The 18,256-nt window shown below is 41.2% G+C and overlaps 1 protein-coding gene across 4 annotated transcripts in view; it reads right to left on the bottom strand.

The window, feature by feature from the left end:
• SS18 (SS18 subunit of BAF chromatin remodeling complex) overlaps positions 1-17,312 on the bottom strand; it is a 35,907-nt gene extending 18,595 nt beyond the window's left edge. For 2 of the 4 annotated variants that reach the window (XM_060243873.1, XM_060243875.1), the window contains exons 1-4: positions 17,080-17,280; positions 12,330-12,406; positions 10,364-10,448; positions 6,637-6,790 (exon numbers count right to left, since the gene is read on the bottom strand). In XM_060243873.1, coding sequence (XP_060099856.1) covers positions 6,637-6,790; positions 10,364-10,448; positions 12,330-12,406; positions 17,080-17,148 — 385 coding nt within the window. In that variant the 5' untranslated portion in view covers positions 17,149-17,280. Of the gene's footprint in view, positions 1-6,636; positions 6,791-10,363; positions 10,449-12,329; positions 12,407-17,079 lie in introns of all 4 variants that reach the window. The other 2 variants (XM_060243874.1, XM_060243876.1) reach the window with 2 other exon arrangements.
• Between the last annotated feature and the right edge of the window lie 944 nt (positions 17,313-18,256).

The raw sequence follows: 18,256 nt of genomic DNA, 5'->3' as shown, positions 1-18,256 counted from the left end.
GTCCTTCCGGCTTCCCCCCCACACACACACTTTCCTGCTGCTAGACCACAGCAGATTGGGGCTCCAGATGAACCCGTTCACCTGGCCCCAACAGTGACAGTTGCAGCCACCCTGCCTCAGATCAATGGGGGGGAGGGAAGCGCCACTACACCACCCCCTCGGCACTCTCCGTCCCTCCCACCTGATTTAAAGGCCCCCCCCAATCAGCTGATCAGCGGGGTCTTTAAATCATGCAGGAGGCTGCCGCCGGCTGCTCATGCCTCTGCCACATGCAATTTGAATGTTGGGAATGGAAGGGAGGGAGGCCACGGCAGTGAGATTGGCCAGGGGAAGGAATGGGCGAGGGAGGGAGGGGCCGTGGCCCTCAAGCAGCTGCTCTCATCACCACTGCCCCTTCCCCCACCATTCAAATTGTCTGCAGGAGGGGCAGCAGTGATGGCCTCCGGTGCGATTTAAAGGCCCCACCCATCAATTGATCGGCGTGCCCTTTAAATTGTGCAGGAGGCTGGCAGCTGCAGGAACAGCAGCAGGTGCAATGGAAGGTCAGGGCCCTAGCCTGCAGGAAGTCAGGACACAGGGCCTCCCCCCCAGCAATGGGCCCAGCAGAGAGTCATAGTAAAGGAGAAGAGGAACGTCGATTATGCAAAAGCCTGCCCTGAGTGATTCAGTCAAGTGCTATTTCCTTCAAAGGCATTGAAGCCTCCCCCCCCCCCCCGATAATTTGATCTCAACCAGTAACACAGACCTCCAAAACAATAAGCAGCAGGTTGAGTCCAGCAATTTTCAAACTATCTAAACAACTGGATAGTTCCAGTCCCTAGCCTTATGGCTGGCCTCTCATCTCTCTGACATCAACTCTTCACTCCACCTACATGCTGCCAGTCTTCCTTCCCCTGATCAATTATGCTTTCTGAAGCAGCTTCATTGCAGTGGACATCCCCCCTTCCACTGCTTCTCTTCTAGACACGCTCATTTGCATCCTTTTCTTTTATAGGTCATTCCGCCTTTAAGGAGGCAGCTTTCTAGGGAAATTTTTTATTTATCATGTTGTTTTTTCCATTTCATAATTGTACTGCCATTTTATTACACTTTGTAGATTGACTGGGTCTCTTTTTCTGTTAATGAAATAAAAACTCTTTTGTTTAAGAGCAGGATTGGTCAAACTGTGGCTTGGGAGCTACGTGCAGTTCTTTCGCACATATTGTGAAGCTCCTGGAGGCTGAGGAGCAACTTAATGTAGGCTTATTCTCAAGTAAGGATGCTTAGCATCAGGCCCTTAGTCAGCCTCTGAGTGCTGACTCATAGGTAGGTGCCTATTTCCATTGGAAAACAGGCAGGCTTGCAAGCTCTTCTCCTGCACCACAGAGGTTGCCCAGAGATCTAGTGCAGGAAAAGAGGGTGCAAGAGCCAAGGGAGCCACTGGAAGAAAGTATAGAATTAAAGACGGTAGCACAGAATTCTCCCTTATTTCCACAGCTCTTGTATTTACTAACCTTGGGGTCAAGTCAAAGAGAGATACATAAGAATGCAAATGGTGGTGATTTATATGGCACATACATGGTACCTTCTCCCATTGGTGCCAAAAATAATTCCCTAAACCTTTCCCTATGCTGGACTTATGGGGACTGTTATTCCCAGCTTTTGTTTTCATAGAATCATAGAGTTGGAAGGGACCTCCAGGGTCTAGTCCAACCCCTTGCACAATGCAGGAAATTCACAAATACCGCCCCCCTCCCCAAAATTCATAGGATCCGCACTGCTATCAGATGGCCATCCAGCCTCTGTTTAAAAACCTCCAGGGAAGGAGAGCCCACCACCTCCTGAGGAAGCCTGTTCCACTGAGGAACTGTTGAGGAATTGAATAAGTGGCAAACTAAGGATGGGCACAAACCAGGGAAATGGTGGTTTGTGTTGGTTCATATGGTTGCCCAAATCAGTTTGTGGGTCATTGGTTCATTTGGTTTGAGAGGTGTAAAACTCACTGTGAGTCTTCAGCAGGCTCTCCTCTACCCGCCCTCCAAGTCTGGAGTGTCTGAGTTATAGCCCCAGCAAAAGCAGGTGCCCCCAGGAAAGCTCAGCTTCAGCTCTCATGACTATTAACTTCTCTGTTTGTGCTGCAAACTAAAACCAGCTGAGTCAGGTTGTCTGCTCCCAAAGAGCAGAATGGGAGCTCCATGATTGGCTCCCAGAGCTGCCTATCAAGCTATGGACAACAGCTATGGGGGTTTCTTTTTTTAAAAAGTCTCCTTCTAGCATGGTTGTGTTGTAAATTGCATAGATACGTATTTTATCTTTATGTGCAAAGAAAGTATTACGAGTTAATAAAGACATGTGTGTAATATTTGTTCATGCCTTGTGGCTCTCAGACATCTGCTCTATATGGCTATTATGCTAAGCAAATTTGGCCACCCCTGTTTAAGAGTCGTTCCCCCCCTTTGCTTTTCCATGTGTTGATCTGAATTATGGTATACACAGGCTAAGATATCATATATAGTTGCCTAAAATATACATCTTTCCATGCAAGCAGGAGGACATCTTTACACATTATGGCCCTGACATGCATATACTAATTTGGATAACAGCCTCCCCCAACAAACCTCTGCAGGTTTCCCGCTATGCTACTGGGTCTGGTCCAGCAGCCAGCACCATGCAACTGGGCCCAATGGCTCCCTTTTCTAGAAAGAAGCTGTCAGAGAGAAGAAAGGAGAGAAAGCTGAAGACAGGGAGGCAAATGGTAGGCTGGGTTCATGGGTGGGAAGTAGAGAAGGAGGCTGGAAAAAGAGAGAAGTGACACGAGCTTTCCAGAAAGGAAAAAAGAAAATAAGAGATGAGGGGGAATGAGATGCCATATGCAAGTTCTTGAAGGTCCCTCATTTTATCTATAATTTCCAACATTTTTTCTATTTATTTTCTAAACTGCAAAGTCACAGAAGCTTTACCATGTAGGAAAGGTGCATTATGTCCTTATATGTAACTTTCCCTTTTCTGTATTTTTCCAATGCATTCCCATCACTCTTCTTTTCTGAATATTGCATGTTAGTGAGAACTGCTGGAGGATGTCACAGAACAAGAGCCGTTCCTCATGGGGTTTTTGGGGTGTGTGTTTGTGTGTGTGCGCATAGTAATACTGTCATAGGCTCTGACCTTAAATAGTATAGATTCTTATACAAAGTAGGCCTCAGAATTTCAAAAAAAAGTATTTGTTTCTTACTGTTTCACAGCTTTGGTCTCAATGTTCCAACCTTGAGAAAGATAATTTAAGAATAAATGGCTTTATATCTTAGAAAGAGCAGAATAACCAGAATACAGTTTGAAACAAATATTCTTTGGAACAGTGTCATTCAACGCTCAGAGAGATGTTAAATCAGGCCTTCAGAGGAAATGAACTATTACATGATTTAATGCAATCATGTGAAGTTAATGAAACTGGTCATATGTAAAGTAATCATGCCTTAAAACCCCTTAGTTCTTATCCTTTCCGAAAATTCTTTGGTCAGAATCTTAGAATTGTATTTTACCTTTAAATTTTAAGACAGACTAAGGGCTCTCATGTTCTAATTTCACTGACATACAGTAGCATCTTAAACACCAACATTTGCCAGAGTATAGTCTTTCATGAGACAAAGTTTACATTCTGGAAATTTTTGTTGCTCCTTAAGGTGCTGCTAGTCTTGAATTTTGTTCTACTACGGATTAGCACGACCACCCACTTGAAAATAACTCCTTTCAGCTTTGGTATTAGGGATGCAAAACCTCATTTACTAGTATTCTCTTGGGGATTTCCCAGTTAGAACTGGAAGTTGTACTCATGAATCTACTTATTTAAAAGACTTCTACATTACGTGCATATGCACACCAGTAGAACCTTCTCCTTAGAATGTGTGGGGGTCAGTAATGGCCAGTATGTGCTGAAGGATGCCCCCACTGACATATGTGTACTGAACTGTCCCCTTCAATATGAAATTTGCTGCTTGAGTGTCCACTTAAAAGTAGATTGGTTTCTTAGAAAAGAAATACATTAATAACTAGTGATTTTTCTCAACATATAGCTTGCCAGAAAACATTCATACTAATTTCTCAAATCCAATCCAACATATCAAATCCAAAACTTTTTCATTATATGATTCTAAAGAAGAGACTGACAAATCACACATAAAGGAATACACATTAGCAAAATAACGTTTCTGCTGCTAATTTCAGTAGCACATTTTCATTATAAATACCTGTGCTAGAAATACTCTGAGTTTCCATTCTGTTACGAAACTCATTGAAGGCCACTGACACTGTCAGTCCCACACTATACCCTGTTATGTAATGTTTGGCAGGAAAAAAATGTGCTTGAAAATCTTTCGGTTGCAGCAAGACAATTATTAGTGCAAGCTTGGAAACAGCCAAATTTGCTGGGCATTGATGAACGGAGTAGCAAAATATGGTATATTAATGGATAAGATATCAATATATAAGAAAATCTGGAAGGGAAAACTAAGGTTCAGGAGACATTTATGGATACATTGTATTATTCATTTATTTTGTATTGGAATAGAAACAAGTCTAATCACCAAACAAAAAATGATATTTTGATATATCTGAAGAAAATATTAGGGGAAATATTATTTATACAGTACAGCAGCAGCTGCAAAATTATGGGCGTACAAAAGTGCTAAATATTACAGATAGTAGGATTATGGTATTTTCTTTTTCTTTAAATTGACCTGTATAAATATTTTGTTCACTGGTGTATGGAAAATTATAATCATTTTTAATGGCTCTCATTTTAGTATTGAAGGTGGATCATGATCCAGAAAGGCTGAAGATTACAGCTTTATACCAAGTTGTGGGGGAAACTGGGATATTAGTTTGGAAAGGACTAAAATAATTATTACCTTTTAGGATTTTTTCCCCCTGCGCGATCTGATTCTAGGTTGCTTGCCTACAACTGGTTAGGTTGGTGACTGTTTTCAGGAATTTATAGTGGCAACTCTCCTTCAAAGCAATTAAATACAACATGGGCATGGTGATTTCAATTACAAGGAGTGTGAAGACAAAGGAAATCATAAGAGTAGCTTTAAGATGGAACACAATAGATCACAGGGACTGGGGTTGCTGTGACAGAACTCTTTAGAAACTGCCTTTTGATAAAGGAAGCTTCTCTCAAATTTACTGTTTAGAAATGGTTTCTGAAATAACCATCTCCTACATGAACCTGCCTGAACTTTTAAGATTTGCTTCCGAGGCCATGCTGTCTCCATAATTGGGACTAGTAAAAATAAACTTTTTGTTTTTCTTCTTTTTAAGTGCTCATATCAGTATGCAACTATTTCTGCTTTTTAACAGGATCCAGAAAGGCAGAGAAAGTGGAAGGCTGATGTTTGGAGATGGTAATGAGCAGGATGAGGACCAATCAACTGAAGTTCAGTCCAGGCATGGATGTACTTCTGCTGGTTGAACATGGTGTTACAGATTATATCATGTTTCCTCTGAAAGATCAAGTCTATGCTTAGAGGATTACTGGACCTATCACTGAAAATGGACATCCCAGTCTCAATGTGCAGTGTAGTGCCCTAAGCTAGTTCCAGTCAGTACACCTGCTGTCCTCCTTTTTACTAAACATTGTAATCATATCCAGACTGGATTACTACAGCTATGCCCTATGTATGAAGAAATATGTCCACATCTGAAGACAGCAGAAACGTAAAATGGTACACAAAACTGTGGGCCAGTCTGCATCAGACATCTCCCACCAGTTTTGAAAGCACTTCCATATTTGCAGATTTGTTTGTGAGCACAGTTCAAAGAACCAGAGTTTACGTTTGAAGCCCTAAGCAGAGTTTACCTTCGAAGCCCTTACTTAGGGACTAGACAGCCATCTCCTACATGAACCTGCCTGAACTTTTAAGATTTGCTTCAGAGGCCATGCTGTGCATACTCATATTGCCTGGGGAGGTGAATGGTTGTGTGGGATAGGGCTTTTCCAATACTGGCACCTTGGCGACAGAACTCCCTCCAACAACAATCTGCTTGGCATCAGGTCAAAATAGTTTTATTTACTTAACCATTTGTTTTTTTGCTAAATTCTCTCCTCACAAGCAAGTTGGTCTTGCAACTGCTCTGATGGACTTATCTTTATCTGCAATCCAAATTTATTTTATTTACTGTATTCCATTTTAATCTACTCTGAATGTTTGGAAGTTTTACTGCTACTCTTTTTTGAATTGTTGCATGTTTACTTGAACACTGCCTTGCCTCAGCTAGCAGTCAGTATTGAAAATCTTAAACTCATGGAGCTGCAATGGTTTTATATAATTTTCTTAAAGAAGAATTTATATTTAACCATAGGCCAATGCCTTTCTTCAATAAGCCTTCTAAACACAGCTGCACCACATGGTTTTGACAGACTAACATACACAGTTCTGTTCAGCGGAATGCTGCGTGTCAGCTACATCAAAGCCCAAGGGCAGCCTGATAAACACAGAATACAGGTCATGTTGCTCTGTAGCTAACAAACACTAAAAGAGCTTGCACCCAGGGGCATTCAAAGCAGTTTTGTCATCAACAATCTTCTATCCCTTGAGCGCACATGTTGTTTCAGTTGCTGAGCAACCCTGATGTTAATGTCTTCTAGGAGAAAAAACTTACCAGGCATCTGGCCATTCATCTGGTTCTGCATGTGCGGTGCAGGAGGGCCCCCACCTACCATCCCATCTGAACCCATATTATGAGAACGTGGAGGTGGGGGAGGACCACTCTGATTCATCCCCCCAGGACCCATTGGCATATTCTGTGTGGGTGGCTGAAAGACAATTCAGTGAAACAAAAACAGTTAGTCCAACAAATAACTGTATGTGCATGTGGTACAACAACTACCTATGTGACCACAGTACACAGACAAGCAGTAAAAGTGTTCACTGCTTCTTCAGGAACACTGAATTCCTCTTATTGCCTCATGTAAAATTTTTCAAAACTTATACCACTGCTGTATATTCCAACAAAACCACTAAATGACACTTTCATAATTAACAAGCTACACATGTTTGAGTTTGAATTTGTAATTCTTTTTCTGCTACTAAAGGATTTTTATTTGTATGCTAAATATTTAATGTGAAACTAAGACAATGCTAAGGTAGTGACCCCATCCATACTTGCTGAAGCAATTATTTAGATGATTTCTAACACAATGACAGTGTCAAAAATGTGCTCCTTTATAAAAGATTTCAGATTTGTTCCTCTGGCATTAAAGGCCCAGCATAGTTCAATGGATGAAAGTCTGAACTCACAAATCAATTCTGTGGAATTCATCCCTCTTAAATGGATATATTTAGTTACTATAAAAGGTTTTTTTAAATTCCTATAAGTATCACAATACTTATCAATCTATGTAGTGTGTACAGCACATGGGTATGCATGCTCTCCCGCCCTGAGTTTTAAAGGAAATTTGATAAGCCCTCCACTAATAAGCTATGAGTTTTATGTGTTAAAGACATTCAGTTTAGAATCAGACTGTCTCTTCAAAAGGAAAGGGCAGCAGCTGTGTATATTTTCCCAGAGGGCATAGTTGAAGAAACAGCTTTTTATTTACCTTAAATGGTTGTAAAGTAAAACAAAGATATAAAAAGATTCAGTGGACACCAGTCTTTAGGTTTCGAGCTGTTAGTTTTTAAAAAGTACTTACCTATGCATTCCTTCTTCCCTTCAAGTTTCAATCTCGCCTCAGATGTGAACTCACTGGACAGTTTGCCCAGGGCCATCATTTCACTTCTCCCAACCCCCAACAGGAGGATTACACTAGTGATCTTTCTTACAAGCCTACTATACGATTTAAAATGTATGATTCACTTACTTTATACCCCCCCTTACTCATTAAGACTCAAAGCAGATATCAGAATTTTTAAAATGCAATGATACAGTGGGATAGCCAATGAACAATGAAATTGGGCTAGGATTACAGAATCAGAAGTCAATGCATCTGATAATGTATTTCAGTATTATGCATTTAATTATCTTTAAACGCTAAATATTATTAATCTGCTTTTTCTTTTAACATGTGATTTTCTCCACCTCTTGTTTTATGCTAAATATTTAAAAAGTTCAAGTAGGTTGCTCACACACCAACACTTTGGGCTGATTCAGAGATGGCTTAAGAACTGATCAGAAAAATCCTTACACACACAAACATCTGCCGTCCATCCGTGCCCCATTCTCCCCAGTGCAGCTCAAAAAGCTACCACTTCCAAAGTGGCAGCAAATATTTGAGCTGAACACCAGTTGCCTCCTCGCTGTTTGGAAGCGGAAGGGCGCAAGGGAGGCGCCTTGGCATGTGAAACCACCAAGCCACCCCAAGCTGCTTTTGGCTTCTCCCCCCCCTTAAAAGCTGCCAGGAGCGCTTTAGCACTTAACTTGGAAGATGGGAGACAAAGAGTGGTCCAGCTTCTAAGGCGCCTCCCCATCTGAATGCGCAAAGCCACCTCCAGGATGGGATGGGGCCGCCTTCCCCGGGGAGTGTGCGGAGGTTTTGGGATGGCTCTTTTGGGGCCAGCCTGATTTGGAATGTCTCCAATCCGGCCCAAAATGCCCGTCTGTAATCAGCTGTAATGACAAAATGGGAATTCTGGGTCCTTTCCCCCTCACTCTGCTACTCTTCACTTTCACATGCTTGCCTTCTTCCAAGAACTGTGTAGTAACCTTTGACTCTGTTAGCCATAATTTTGGGTGAGCTATTGACACAAACAAGGCAGTCCCAGCAGATGGGCACCTGCTCGTTAATGCCAAGATGTTCCTTATTATGGGATCTCTTAAGATTGGTTCTTGTTCAGCTGCTAGACATCTATTAACATAAAACTGATGATATAGTTTTGCATCATCATAACATGGTACCAAATAGTCTTCTTGCCGTGCATTCAGGGTGGCAAACTCTGTACTTAGTATCTGATCACTGTAAACCATCTATGCCAGAGGAGAAACTAGCTGAATCTTGAAAGAACTTGTGCTTCCACATCCTGGGGCTTGGCCTGGGCACTCAGGCTTGCAGCCTCAAAATGCTGCTGTGTCCACTTTGCACCTCAATAAGATTATGAATATTGGCAAGGATGCTTTAAACAATTTCACAGAGTTCCTTTTGCATCAGCCCAGGATCAAGCAACCAGCCTTTGCAACCTCAAGGCTAAAGGATTCTATTTAGAGCTGTTTGGAGACAATTCAGGAGTCTCAAGAGGTGCAGCTACAACCCCATGTTGTGATAGGGGTGGTAGATCAGAAGCATACTGCTAGTGTAGATGCTAGAACAATAACTTCCGATAGCATTTTACACACAACTCACACAGTGCTGATTTTTATCTGCACACTTAAGTGACTCTTATTCATAATATTGTGCCGCAGTCCCTCAACTGACTGCATACTTGCATACAATCTATTACAACAGAACCATTCAGTCAAAACACTTTCCGTGGTTGCTTTCTTGCTCACAACATTTGTAAAGGGGCACTATCTTCCAGAACTGTTTTAAGGTTTCTGGGGCAACTGCTTAGTGGTTGGAGACAATGCTAACTTTAAGCAACAAATTTTAAGTTGCAGGTTTTGAAAATTGTGAGTGTACTGGTGTTAATTTTTAATATAGGTATTACCAGCTCCAAGCTCACATTTACAAGGAAGGGTATAAACACTAAAAGCCTCAACCTCCCATATGACTGGCCCTCAGTAATGTTCAGTTCTTTGCAGACTCAGAACCATGACGGCTGCAAGCACATGATACGCAAGATCTGACAGGAAGTTGAGAGACAATCATGGTCTTATTAGGCCACATAAACGCCAGGATGGTGAGCAGCTGTTCAGAGATTAGGACAAGAAACATAAGCTGAGCCCCAGTGGCACTATCATAGCAAAGAACACAAGGAACCCCCTCCCCCACAAAATAGTACCTAACAGTAGGAGCTTTATTTAACATAATACAAAAACTCTGTTACAGCACCTTCCCATCTTTCTATATATTCAACATGTGGTTTTAGCTTGCAGCAGTGTAGATTGTGAATATCAGGATAAAATAAAGGAGTGTTTACTTCCCCTTAGAAGTAGAGTTCAAACTACATATAAAAAACAACATGTTACAGTATTCATAGAAAGACTGGATAAGTTTGTTAGTACGCCCAACATATTTAACAAATCAAAAGTTACTTAAACATTTTATTTAAGTTAAGAATTAAATAGTCACAACATTTTGTTGTAATATACCTTGTATGGAAAAAATACAGGTAAAAGTCTACAGCAATTTGATACATGTAGTAAGAAGTCATGCAGAAAAGGCAGCACATACATCTGCTATGTGTGTTCAAATATATCTTTATGTACCATGCAACGTTTTTTAGGTACTCACTGGTGGCAATATCGTTTGCATATTCTGATTGGAGTCTGCTATTGTAGCTAAATAGACCAAGTTTGTATGCAACAACTGTTGATACCTATTAAAGAGGAACAGAGGAGAGAGCACTTAAACACTTAAGAATTCTTACAGATGGTTGTCCCACACTATACCTATTTCAATGGTAGCCCTTTTGTTTAGGGCACAGTAATATTATGTGCCTTATACTGTTCTCAAGAAACTGTTCAGAAATTTCAGTTGGTGAAGAATGCAGCAGTCCATCTACTGTCAAGGGAGGCTAAGGTGCCTCTTCCTATCCAATTCTGGCCTGCAGAATACTGCCTCAAAGTGAACTGACAGCCAGTGCCTGGTAGGTGGCGCTGTTTTTAAAATTCAGAAACTCCCAACAGCCTGGCTACTGCCTACCAGATGAAATCCCTTCTCCCACCGATATGAAAAATGTTTGAACACCCTGCCTCCAGACATAGAAACTAGGAACTTAAATTTCAAACCCCAGAAGCTTCTCCTCTCCCCCCCCCCCTTTAAATTTTTATGACTGTGGGTTGGGTGACTGTTTAGTCTTTTAGCCCTCAATGAGGGCAATACTTAGATTCATGGTGCTACACAGTTTGCTCTTGGCCGATTATGAGGGACAGACTTCATGGAAACAACTAAGAAACAGGCTTATTTCAGAAGCATGCATGGCTTTATTGTTTCTTTGTTCTATTTTTCTTCAGTCCTGTCAGTACTATGGTAACAAAGCTACTGGAGACCTGGGGCCTAAGAAAGCATAACTGTTACAGAGCAATGGCATCTTTAAGACTAACAAAGTTTAATTCTGGGAGTAATGGACATTTCATCAGATACACAATTTACCTCAAGTTTTACATATAGGTAGACAGAGGTTGGGGGAACGTGTTAGCTGCCAAGAAGGGCTAGTTAGGGTATCTATGTATCTCATCTGGGGGTTGGACTAGATGACCATGAAGGTCCCTTCTAACTCTATTATTCTATAATGAAGTGTGCATGCACATGAAAGCTTTAAACCCAGAATTAAACTCTGTTGGTCTTAAAAGTGCCACTAGACTCAAATTTTGTTCTATTGCTTCAGACCAACACAACTACCCACCTGAATCTGTTACAGAGTAGGCTTCTTGTTTTACTGATTTAGACTTATAACACAGAATGAAAAGGCTTTTAAATTTTTTTGACAGAAACAGCACTCAAAATCTACCTACCATCAAAATACCTGAAGTCCCTAACGGACTCCTTAGCTAACCAGAAGACCTCCTAACCCTTCTACTACTAAAATCCAACAACCCCCAAACTACCAAACTCCTCTTTCCCCCTTTTGAATATTCCAGTCCACCATCTGAAAGTGATTGGCTGAGGCTCTTGGAAGGCAGAACCTGAAACTATCTGACACAGATGCCTTATACTGAATCAGATCATTGGTTCTTCAAGGTCTGTATCATTTACTCTCTTTGGAAACAGCTCTCAGACAGAGGTTTTTACTACCTGATCCTTTTAACCTGAGATGCTGGGGATTGAATGTGGGACCCTCTGCATGCAAAGCCATATCAGAATGCAGCGCCCATCAGCTGGAATTCCATCCCTTCAAAACTAACACTCCCTATCTAGATGTGCTAAAATGTACTATTATCTAAGAACCGTTGTGTTATTTCCTTATGTTTCCTGAGCTGTCATAACAGTTCTGATAAAGTGCAAGCTAAATTGTTCTGTTTAGTCAATATCTTATCAATCCGCTAGTTCACACTTGTCTGCATCACATGACAGAACTGAGATTTTTGGTAAGATACCTGCACAGAAGTTACAGTAATGATGCAGCCTGTATTGGTGCAGACTTCGCCATATATCCTTCATTCTCTTGCTGTGCAACCTCCCAGTTCCACAGGTAGAGCAGAGTGTGGCTCAAGTGTGGAAAGAGTAAACACCAAATACATTCATATAATAAACTTACTGAGAACATTCTGCTGTCTTCCCTTTATTCTGGTAGTCCATTATGCACTGAATAAGGTGGTTATTTTCATCCAACATCTGAAATAATAAACCAGATTCTTAGAACACAGTGAATGCAGTCTAATGTACACTGAATTAGGTTTTCTTGCTAATGAATATTATTGCAATACTGCTTACTCATTTCATTTTAAATGCTGATTGGCTGAGTTACTTTGGTTTTCGTTTTCAGGGTTGTTTTAGCTTTTGTTTTCAGGAACAGATACTAGAATACAAGTCGAAAGCCCATTTCTAGTTATTTTCTTTAATCACAAGTTGTTTAAACTTTTTAATGTATACTAAAATTTTAGCACTTTGTCCATTTTATCATCTCATATGGTGATATCCTATACCAGTGTTGGGGTTGGTGATCCCATGTAAACTTGTCGTTTGACAGGTGTTTTCTGTCCAGATTTAGAACTATTTTAGGAAACCTTAGGTTCAGTTTCATTACCATTTTCTTCTATGCAGTTTTTTGAAAAAAATTGGGGTGGGAAGGATGAAGAAAATGGAATGTAACAGCTTTTAAACTATTCCTTCAAAAGTCTGCCATGAAAACGTTGTGAAAGCAACGTCACCCCAGACTGACTGGTGCTTGCACAGGAGACTACCTTTTTAATGTTTATGAAATGGGGATGTAACAGAACCAAGATTATTCTGTTGCAAAAGTGGGAACCATTCTTTAATCAGAAGCAATGAATCTGCTAAACAGTTTTTCCCCCCTACCTAGAAACCAGTCAACTACAATTTCATGTTTCATATTAAGCAAGTCTCTAAGTTTATAGCCTCTAAGTTATAAATAGGGATGCCCACTAGTCTGGGAAAAATATCATGTCCCTTTAATTAGAGGATTAATAGGATGTGATCAAGAGAACATAAGAACATAAGAGAAGCCATGTTAGATCAGGCCAATGGCTCATCCAGTCCAACATATATTGGTAGAACATCTCTGCCTTACAGGCTCTGTGGAAATGTTTCACATCCTGGAAAGCCCAGATGTTATTCAGCAGAGAATTCCGCCAGGTTGGAGCTAGGGCAGAGAATGCCCTGGCTCTAGTTGAGGATAGTCAGATATCCCTGGTCCAGGGACCACCAGAACATTTTGATCTACTGAACTTAATGACCTTCTGGGATATTTTGGGGAGAGGTAGTCCCAAAGGTACATATGTCCCAGACCATCAAGGGCCTTAAAGGTCAGCACCAGAACCTTGAACCAGATCTGGTACTCCATTGGAAGCCAATGCATACAGCACAGGTTGAATATGTGCTGGGTACCCTGTGCCACTGCATTCTGCACCAGTTGGAGTTTCTGGGTCAGCCTCAAAGGAAGGTCCACATAGAGCAAGACTTTTTTCGTGCTTGAGAAGCAGAGGAAAGATCAAGAATCAGTGAGCCCTGAGAGCTTCACAAAACTTAGTAGCTGACTCTTATTCAGAACTTTAGGGCTGCCAAATTCAGGATGGGAAATACTTGGAGGTGGAGCCTGCGGAGTGTAGGGTTTGGAGACAGACCTCAGAAGTAGAGTTGCCAACCTTCAGGTGGGGCCCAGAGATCTCATGGAACAACAAATAGTCTCCAGGTTACATAGATCAGCTCTCCTGGAGAAAATGACTAATTTCATAGACAACTTCCATACATTTTGCCTCTATTAAAGTGACAGTTTTTTCTCCACACCTAAATTCAGCAGGTCAGAGCCTACTCTAAGAGGTAAGAACACCAGTTATACGTGAAGAACAGGACCAAAATTCTGGAATGCTACCTTCCCTTCCCTTTTCTTATTCTTTTAAAACCTGTAACAGACTTCAGTGGTTGAAGGCTACCAAACTCTCTGGTTCTACAAGCGAGCTACAGGTTGCAATGGCAACCTGGTGTCCAGAAACATCAAGGCCTGGAATATTTTTATTTGTTAAGGAAAGAGCATCTCCTCTCAGGAGATAGCTATTTAAGCAATGAGGATTTTGTCACCTCTGCCAAATACTCCTTCTACAAAAGTTCACAAAGAAAATCAAATTAATAAAATCTTTATTTTACATTTTGTTCAATAAGCTAGCTACTGAAATCATTTACACACAAAAAATACTTTTAGCAGTATTACTGCAGTTTTTATGCAGACATCTGTCAGAATTAATACTTAGCACTTATGTAGCATTTTAGAATGTTCAAAGTGCTACACATACATTACCTTTTTAAAATCCTTACAACTAGCCATAACATAGGCCAATATTAGTGCCGCCATAGAGGATGGCAAGGGAAAAGGACAGCAAAGGTGCTGAGGCTGGAAAAAATAACTTCTCTAAGCCACTTAAAAGTATGACAAAGACCAGGTTGCTATAGACTTCCTGATTTGTACCTCTATCTTTCAGCTATTAAGCTATACCAGGAACAAAATTTACCTTGTGAAGGACAATCATCTCTCAATCTGTTGCTCAAAACATAATCCTGTGATAATGCTGCCCACTTCAATGAATCAGGTTTGAAAGTAGAGGTCCTAATGTCTGCAACATGTACCAACACGAGTTCCTATTAAGGCAAACTATTACCTTCATGAACTAAGCAGTACCAAAAGCCACAACACCTACACATTTTCTGTAGCTGTATTTCCAGTCATACAAGTATTTCTACAGATGAGCGTTACAAACTTTCAAAAAGCAATCTTGTATCTTACAGATTCATCTTTCAAATATGGACCCTAACCCCAGCACCAGCCTTTGTTTTATTTTTTGGACTGAAGTCACAGCTGACTTATGGCCAATGAGCAGGGTTTTGTCAAGGAAAGATACTAACAGAGGTAGTTAGTTTGCCACTGCTTGCTTCTGCATAGTGACTTTAGTATTCCTTGGTGGTCTCCCATCAAAATACTAACAAGGATCTGATAAGATTTGGCTAGCCTGGGCTATCAAGGTCCTGTCCACCCAAAACAGACTAATGGCTTTATCTACATAGCACATTTTTATCCAGCCTTTCCTTCAATGTGCCCAACTGCATACAATAGTCCTTTCCTCATACCTTAATTCTTTGGAGCAGGTTAAAGCTGAGAGAAAGTGATGGCTCCAAGATTGCCCAGTGGGCATTATGGCAGAGTAGGGATCAGAGCCAGGGTCTCTCAGGCCCTACTTGAATACCTCCACCATTAATTCACATTGGTTTTATATTAAACATAGTTTAACGAAGGCATGAATTTTCATTCTAGCAAGGTTGTCGTGACAAAACAGTGCATTATTCTTTTCCCTCCTTACAAAGAACATGAAAATCCTAATGTATCAACTCCAATAAAACAGTTAATCACATATTAAAAACAAAAAGTATCCCCCTTTTAATGTCATAGCTTCTCACAATAAATGGGTAAAATTCTTGTGAAAATGAAGTCTAACACTTGTTTTCTTCAATTAATCTTATCTTTTAATATTTTATCTAGGATAAATACCTGTTTAGTAAACAATTCCTAGTAATCAGATGGTTCAGATCCAGACAGTCAAAAGAAATCATCTTGCACGATTGGAAGTACCATATTCCCACAAAAAAGATGGTTATTTCTTACCCATGTTTTCCCAGTTTGGAGGGGGGAGAACCTCAAAGAGATGCCATAAGTAATTACTTTTTGTTAAGTTTCTGCAATTTAGTTTTTGAGTGGTTTCCTAGTGGACCCTTATTTGAGAGATAAGTCACAAACAAGAAAAAATTTTGTTCTGCCCTTTAGTTATCTTTAGTTTTTAATTTGTATACCAATCCTCAAAATACATCACACACAGGAATCTGAAGTACTTTTAAGGGGGGGAAGTAAGACAAAATAATTATTTCTGGCACCTTTTTGAAGCTTATGTTTTTTTTACTCTGCCTCCCCCCTTCTCTCTCCCTGTACCAAGAGAAAAGTCACATAATCAGTGAATCAGCTTTGACAACTTCGTTGTGCATAAGTAAACAATTCTCTATCATCTAAAACGATTTCTGTATTATTTGGATTCCACTGATGCCATCACTCTGTGCCTATTATCCTTTTTCAAACATATTCAATCCCTCCTTTCTCTCTAGCTATATCTGACTGCTTGGTCTAGTAACTGTTTACATTCTTTTCTCTATTGAGTGAATGCTTAAAAGTGATATGGGCTTTTTATTATGCGACTATACCTTTAACATGAAGAACAGGTATAAGCTACAAATTCAAGGAGTTGAGCTCAGGCCACCCACTCCCTCCCAAACCAAAGACGAACATTTATCATTGTCATAAGGCTGCATTTCGGTTTGCTAAAAGCAACTAACCCAGGTTGTTCCACCAGAACTTGTAATCCACCCGTAATGTGGGGGGAGACGAAAGAATCATAAAATAGGTCTACTTTCCAAGGTTGTTGCAAAGGCTATTAAAATAATACTTTATTCGTCTTTAAAAGGTGCTTGCCCCGTTTTATTTTGAAATAGTACATAAAATATTTCACCCTACGCCCTTTATAGGGGAGGAGAGCAGAAAAGAAAAGCGGACACGAAACAGCAAGTATTACTACAGTCACCTCTGGGCACGTGACTTCCCAGCAACCTCCGTCCTTCCCCCCCCCCCACGGGGGATGGGATGGAGACCACTATGACGACAGGACTGCAGCCCACTGTTCCTTCCACCCCCTACCCCTTCTAGCCACCCCCCCCCCCCGAAAAAAACAAGAGAAGATGCAACCAAGCCCCCTCTCCACACCCAGCAACCTCCCAAGTTAGGCCCCGCAGCCCACCTTCTGGATAGCAGCCGGCGTTATCTCGCCTTTCCCCCGCTGCCTGGGGGCTGCAAACGCCACGGACATCTTGGGGCCCGCGTGAACAGGGACTCCCCGCTATCACAGGCCCCTTTTCCAATCCGTCCTCCGCCTCTGAGGCGGCGGCAAAAGATCTGGGAAAGCAAGCGAGCTGAAGGAGGAAGCGGTTGCCTGTTGGACCGAACCACTTGCCTCCTAAAGGGAGGGGGGAGAGTTATGTCCTTCCTGAAGTGTTCAGCAGCAAAAGAAAGTCTCCTCAGCACCGCATGATTGTACGGTTGTCACTCAACACTGGTGGCTTAGTTGAAAGACAGCAACTTTGTTGAGGATTGAAGCACACCATGATATCTTGCTCCTCCTTGTTATAATAGTACGCTCCTACCCTTCTTAGAGGGCTGAGAGTTGCAACATGTTACTGCCTGAGCAGAAGGGGAGACCGAGAGGTTCTATGAGCCTCAACCCCGCCCACCAATGGTCCAGCCCACTTTTCTGTGAGCGGCTGTCTCCGCGGTGTTCCAAGTGGTTCCTGGGGAAAAACATAATTTTTCAGTAAAAGGATTTTAGCTGTCTGGTGTAGCAGACTGAAAATTAGTAACTCATGATCCTTCAATGTAACTGGTTTTGTCAGGAGTGCTGCAAACGCGTATAGTAGCTCAGCCTGCCAACTTTTCTTGGTACGGCTTGTGCTTGCCATGTTAAGCAGCCGGCAGAGTCACCAAGTTAGTATTCTTCTCCCCCCCCCCCCCAAAAAAAAAAAAAATCGTGGCTGACTAAAATTCATCTGCTTGATTTTTGTTATCACTCAGATAGGATTGCCAGCTTGTTTCTGATAGGACTCCTGTTCCTTTAACTGCTCGCTTGTAGGCAGAAATTTAGTTGGATATGCAAGGATACATGAGGAAAATTTTCCCTGGTAAATTCTTAACTTGCTAGGAGTGTTAAAGGGCTAGCACTGTAGCTAAAAGAGATTTTACTGGCTTAAATCCCGTTTGCCCTTAAGTAGTGAACAGAGAAAATAAAGTTTTCATGCACAGTTTCAATAATGCCACATAATTCCAGAGGCCTAGCTGTGCTAGTCTGTTGCAGCAGAAATAAAGACAAATCTTGTGGCAACTTAAGTAGGTTTTTTTTTTAAGTGTTAAGTTTCAAGATGCTA

This window comes from Heteronotia binoei, chromosome 7, assembly GCF_032191835.1.
Source record: "Heteronotia binoei isolate CCM8104 ecotype False Entrance Well chromosome 7, APGP_CSIRO_Hbin_v1, whole genome shotgun sequence".
NCBI classification, from domain to species: Eukaryota; Metazoa; Chordata; class Lepidosauria; order Squamata; family Gekkonidae; genus Heteronotia; species Heteronotia binoei.
Note: the sequence above shows the minus strand (reverse complement) of the source record. Positions and strands in the feature narration are given on the sequence as shown.